Genomic DNA, 6,183 nt, shown 5'->3' on the forward strand with positions numbered 1-6,183 from the left:
ATGAATGAGTGGAAGCCCAAAATCTCTGTAAATGTTTATGAAAATTAATAAAATATAATTATAGAAAAATAGAAAAAAAAAAACAAAAACAATGTGTGTGCAGAGATGCACCTGGCAGGGTCCCAGCTTGGCCCTGCTGTTGCAGCACCTATCTAAGCTACAGAGCACCTTCTGTACCCAGTCACTTGTCCTCTGTGACTCCACTACCAGCACACAAGCATGCTGCATGCATGAGGAGGGCCCGACACAGTAGCCTTCCTTACCTGGAACTTTAGGGGCGGGCCCTCAGGATGTAGGCGGGCACTGAGGGCCTCGGCCACCAACATGCCTGAGCGACGCACGGGTGGCAGGCTGCTGTCCAGGTGGCTCTGCACCCCCACCATCATGCTGGCCAGCAGCTCTGGAAATAGTGCAGACCACTCTGAGTCCCTGGGCATTCCCACAAATGTCCCTGAACCTCTGCACGTCTCCACCACATGGCCTCAAGTCCTAGTCTGCCCCCATTGCACAGCTTAAGACTTCAGGCATCCCACATGTACCCAAGACATGGTCCCCCCCGCCCAGTGCATCTGGCCAGGCTGCCACCTCTCACCTTCCCGGATATCCTGGAGCTCAACGTCCCGCAGGAGCGTCAGGCACACGAGGATAGCCTTGCTGAGATGAAGCTGCTGCGGGAGCGGCCCATGCCTCACGGCACTGCTGCTGCCCCAGGTCTCCAGGAGCTCCCGGAGCACCTGGTGGGAGATGCCCATGTCAGGTGTGTCCCCTTTTCCTGCCTCTGCCAGAGCTGGTCCCATGTCTGGAGGCAGCTGTGTCCCTTTGTTCCGTCCTCCACCAGAAACAGACCCAGTGTCCCAGTGCCACTGGGGCCACAGTGCTGCCAAGAGACAGGGAAGGAGCAGTACCTGCACAAGCAGAGTGCGACGCTGGCTTTCGGCAGCCAAGTACCCCAGGAGGCTCTGTAGCATGGATGTCTGCAAAGAGGTAAGCCTTGTCACTAAATATCATCAGGAGCTGACAGCTGACTCCAGTGGACAGTAGGTGCCCTGGGAAAGGGCCTCTCCACACCAAAGTAGCACCCACAGGCAGGGTTGCTGTAGGCCACGCTGTGTTCACATACAGAGGGCCAAGTGGCTACTCTAAAGACACTGCCCAACTCATTCCTTTACAGTGGAATCAAGATACTGATAGTATTTCACATCCACATGGTCCCCTCACCTCATGTCCTCATAGATCCTTCACCCCTCACAGCTCCCTCACTTCATAACCTCACAAAACTCTTACCTTACTCCTCACAGCCCCTCACCTCATGTTCTGGCAAACCCCTTACCTACTCACACAGGCCCCTCATAGACCCTGTCATGTTCTCAGCCCCCACCTCAGGGAAGGACAGGTGATGGGGCCATCTCCCTGCCATGCTGTGTCTCAGCTCTCACCGAGCATCGGTGTTGTAAAAACAGGAGCTTCTGGGTCATCACAAACTGCGCCTTTTTATTCTTCATCACCAAGTTCCCCAGCAATCGTGACAGGACCTCTGGCCTGAAAGGGATTGGGGACAGTCTGGACATGGTTACCCGGACGGCATGTGCATGAGCACAGACCTGGGCTGCTGGCTCCTGGCATCTCAGCACTGAATCCGCAGGAGCTCTAGGTTCAGGCTCTGAGTAGAGGGAGTTTCTCATCACCACATGCCCTATTGTATGAAGTCCCTTGTCACTGGGCCTGTACTGCCTCAAGAGGGGTGTGGAATGCCACTGCCTTGTCTGAGGGACCCATTGCCAGCTCTATGCAGTCAAGTACTGGTGAGAATGTGGGGACAGGAAGAGCCATGGCATGCACACCTATGTTTATTTCTGTGTTGTTCACTACAGCAAAGAGGTAAAAACAATCCAAGTGCCCATCAACAAACAAATGGATAGAGGCAATGGAATACTATGCAGCACTGAAAAAACAAGGAACCCATAAAATACTATACAAAATGCATTACCCTGGAAAACATTATGCTGAGTGAAATATCTGTCATAAGAGGACACATAACTAATGCCACTGTTACAAAACAGGACTGACATGGGGGTTGAAGGGGAACTAAGAAAAGAGGAGGTAAATAATGTACACTGCATTGAAACAGCTGAGGGAAAGAACTGTTTAAAAGGAATATATGATTAGGTATTATTTGTATAATAGCCCAGAATAAGAAGTGCATACACCATAGCAAGGAGGGGGGAAACTGTGCAACAATGGAAGAATTTTTTTTAAAGAGAAAAGCAAACTGGGCTGGGGTAGGGAGGAAAATGTGCAACAAGGAAAGAATGGAAATCCAAATTCTCTGTAAACTTTTGTTAATATCTCAATAAAAAAAAAAGAGCCATGATAGCTTCAGAGCCAGGCTGGAGCGTCGCCATCACGATACACATGGCCGATTAAATAGTCACCTGACACAGCACCTCTGTGGAAGCGCCAGATGCCACTGAACAAGACACCGTGTAGACAATTACACAACAGTCATGCTCAGCCTCATACAAAGTAGGGCACACTCTCCAACCCCACCCCAGCCCAAGGGCACCCAGTGCGTGTCTCACCCAGGAGCGGCCTCCACAAGCCCGGTCAGCATGGCCTCTACAGCTCGGTCGGGCACACGCTCCACCAGGGACCAGCACACCCGCTGCCACAGCCCGTCATCCTGTGTGAGCGCTGCTAGGCGGGGCACCAACACCCCCAGGAGCTCCTCTGTGGGGACATGGGGCTTGAGCCAAGCGTGAGAGGGCACCACAGGACAGGGTCCAGGAGGGCCACAGTCCCACCTCCCAAGACCCATGGGAATGGCTGAGGGGATGGACAGGAAATACTCACTCTGTCGCCCCTGGACACAGACTTTCCCCAGCACTTGAGACACAAAGGCAACAGAGCAGTCCACACCACCTGGGACAGAGGGAACCGGTGGTGAGGGAGGATGATGCCCACCTACACGGAGGGAGAAATCTTGTTCTCAAGGCGGGAGACACTTTATCTCAAAAAGGCCAGGTCATATAAGAGGTCTGACTCATGATTCCAAGTGGTCGAATTCCAACCCAAATCTGAAAAGTGCCATGCTGTGAGGTCATACTCAAAGGGTGAGTGGAAACTTAGGAAAAAGGGGCACTGTCTGATTGGCCCAGTAGCCCCACCAGTCCTGAGAAGTTGCCTCCAATGTGACATGTGTCTGGAGAACTGTACCCATTGGTTTTCCCAAAGTTGATGTTTCTTTCAGAAGCCGATCACTAGGCCTTTGTATCATGACGCCCATCTCTCAGTTAGCAGCCTTAGCTGTCAGCCACTTACTCCACACAGCCCAGAGATTCTCCCAAGACCTGTAAGGCCCTGACAGATCAGCAGGAGGGTCACCCTGCAGGGGTGGGTGGGAGGTGCTCACCACGCAGACTATCCACCACCATGTGAAGAGTGCGGATGAGCTCCTCACCCAGCAGGGGGAAGTACCCCTGTGGCAGGAACACAGCCAGGTTCTCACGCTGCAGGCGGTTGCTCAGGTGGTCAGGAACACAGGCCACCTTGCTAAGCAGTGTCTCCTGAAGCAGGGAGGAGCCAAGCTGTGCTTGCTGCTGACACTGCACCCCAATCAGTGCCGCCATCCTGCCCCCACGCAGGAACCGCTCCAGCAACCATGCCAGCTTCATCAGACGGTAGCTAGGGCTAAGTGGACGAGAGCAGACATGTCACAGTGCAGGGACCCTAAACCCCATCCTTAGCACCCCAGCCAAAGCAACCCCGACAAGACTGCTTGTAGTCAAGTAGCCCCAAGGCCTACGGGAGCAGGTGATCCGAAGTCTTCAAACCCTGAGAACAGAAATGCTAGACAGTCTCCTCACTACCTCTCACGACTCCTCTGATCAGAAAGACAAAGACCTGGTTAGAGTACAAAGTAAAATGTGGGATAAAATGTAAAATTATTAAAAAGACTAAGCTTACTGATCTGATATATACTAGTGGAACCCCTAAGATTGTGGCCCTTAGATAAACTGAAACTGAACCCACCCCTAGGATCATCTGGCAGCCAGACAACACAGGCCTGTGAAGTGAACAATAAGGCCCATGAAGACTATGCTCCTCAGAACAATCAACCAGACCAGACCAAAAGGTTGGTAGTTCCAATCTACTAGCCACTCCTCGGAGACAGATGTGGCAGTCAGCCTCCATAAAGATGTATAACCTTGGAAATCTTATGGGTAGTTCTTGTAGGATTGCTGTGAGTTAGAACTGACCTGATGTGAGCGAGTTTGGATTCTAAGACAGTGAACGAAAGGGAAGGAACTGCTGTGACTTCACTCCAAAACATGCACAGGAGTTCATAACAGGTATAGCCCTCCCACCAGGGAATCCATCATTTCCTGCTCCATGCAAGTTGCCATGACCTCTGCTCCCCATAGACATGGAACAAGGTCTGCTGCTGACTTGGGAAGGGCCTGGGACGCACAGGGCACCTGACAAGTCCCTGGGCCAGTTAAAATCTCCTTAAATGAAAGTGTGGCTATGCTGTGCTGCCCAGGGCCAACTACCTACCTGTGGCCTGGGGAGGTGACAGTAGCTGCAAAGGTTCTATCTGGCACTAACTTTGGTACCTTAGCACGGTTCCTTTTTCCCATGAACACAGTGAGGAGGCGGCTCTGTGGCCATGAGAGAGGTGAGTGAGTAGGCAAGTGGCAGAAAAACTCTAAAACTACTGATCACGTCAATTCTGAGTCACAGTGATCCTGCATTAGATTTCAGGCTGTAAATCTTCACAGGAGAGGAGACTGCCCAGCATTCTCCAACAGAGTAGCTGGTGGATTTGAACTGACTTTTCAGCAGCAGCCCAACGTATAACCCACTGAGTCACCAGGAATCCTCTGACACAGCAGATCAGATCCACTACCAAGAAAACCACCACATCCCTCCCTGTTTCCAGAAGTCTCTGTCTTCCTTAGCATCTAAGAGATACTAGATGCTTAGAATTTAAGCAGCCAACTAGATCACAATCACTCGTCTACTGTCCTGCTCAGCAGTCAGGTGCCCTGGAATTGCCATGCTACCCTGCTTACCCAGTAGTGCTCTCAATGGCCTCCATTAGCACCAGGAAGGCCTGGTCAGGCGGGCCCTCCAGGAAAAAGCTGGCCCACAACTCTTCCAGTTGCCCACTTGGGAGCAGTTCCAGCCAATCAGGGCTCAGTTTGCTGACCAGGCATCTGAGGAGAGTGGAGAAGTGGAGCCTGGCAAACTCCTCCCTTTCCTTAGGGAGGGCTGACCCTTCTCCTGCATCACTGAAGTAGCGCTTCAAGGACCCCAGAGTGGAGACAATGCAGCTGCCATCTTCAGAAGATGAGAGGATATGGATGACATCTCGGATAGCGAGGTGGACCTCAGAGGGCGCCGGTTCCATCTGGAGGGCCTAGACATCACAGCAGAGCAAGTGAGGAGCTGAGAAGCTCAGTATCAACTCCAGCTTCAGTGTGGGGGATGGACAGGGACTTTTCCCCACGACCTCAGAACGTCCTCCTTCTGATCTAATTATGCTCCCAAGGACCCCATTTCCCTGACCCCAAGATCAACCTGTCCTCCATTCCTTCCTTTCAAACCCCAGCCACCCTGCCCCCCATAATTAAATTCATTCCCACTCATACCCACGCTAGAATGACCATCTTTATCCTGTGGAGTGACTAGTGAATTTGAATTGCCAACATTTCAGTCAGCAGCCCAACTGAAGCTCCATTCCCTTCCAACATTTGACAATATTTCCACTAAGGGTCTAATTCCCAGTGTGAGGCTGTTAATGGATCTTCCCCAGGAGGAGCTCTTATCCTGGGTGACCAGTCCCCAGAGAATTCCTGGAGTTGCACGGGGGCATTTTTAAGTTGTCCTGATAGGGCGATGTACAAAGCATTAGTTTGTTAACCTAAAGATCTGTAATTGCTAAGAGCCAGGAAGGAAGATTTTAGTCGTGGAAACCCTATGAGGCTGTTCTGCTCTGTCCTATAGGAAAAGTACAAATAGGTTGCACAGCAGCAGGGTAGGAAGACACTGAGTTACCATGATTTGGGTGGAGGCGTTACTGGCATCCAGCAAGCAGTGGTCTAGGTTCACTATGGTGCCTGCAGTGGACAGGACTAGACCCAACACTGAGAGCAATGGGACCCCAAACGACAAAGGTACCAA

At 51.7% G+C, this 6,183-nt stretch overlaps 1 protein-coding gene across 1 annotated transcript in view; it reads right to left on the reverse strand.

Annotated features, from left to right (window-relative positions):
- TELO2 (telomere maintenance 2) overlaps positions 1-5,410 on the reverse strand; it is a 12,197-nt gene extending 6,787 nt beyond the window's left edge. Inside the window, exons 1-8 of the mRNA XM_006901920.1 lie at positions 5,073-5,410; positions 3,410-3,687; positions 2,851-2,919; positions 2,580-2,727; positions 1,437-1,539; positions 906-974; positions 593-734; positions 264-400 (exon numbers count right to left, since the gene is read on the reverse strand). Coding sequence (XP_006901982.1) covers positions 264-400; positions 593-734; positions 906-974; positions 1,437-1,539; positions 2,580-2,727; positions 2,851-2,919; positions 3,410-3,687; positions 5,073-5,410 — 1,284 coding nt within the window. The remainder of the gene's footprint in view (positions 1-263; positions 401-592; positions 735-905; positions 975-1,436; positions 1,540-2,579; positions 2,728-2,850; positions 2,920-3,409; positions 3,688-5,072) is intronic.
- Positions 5,411-6,183: the final 773 nt, after the last annotated feature.

Source organism: Elephantulus edwardii, unplaced genomic scaffold, assembly GCF_000299155.1.
Source record: "Elephantulus edwardii isolate Elephantulus edwardi_28Jun2011 unplaced genomic scaffold, EleEdw1.0 scaffold00350, whole genome shotgun sequence".
In the NCBI taxonomy this organism is placed as follows: Eukaryota; Metazoa; Chordata; class Mammalia; order Macroscelidea; family Macroscelididae; genus Elephantulus; species Elephantulus edwardii.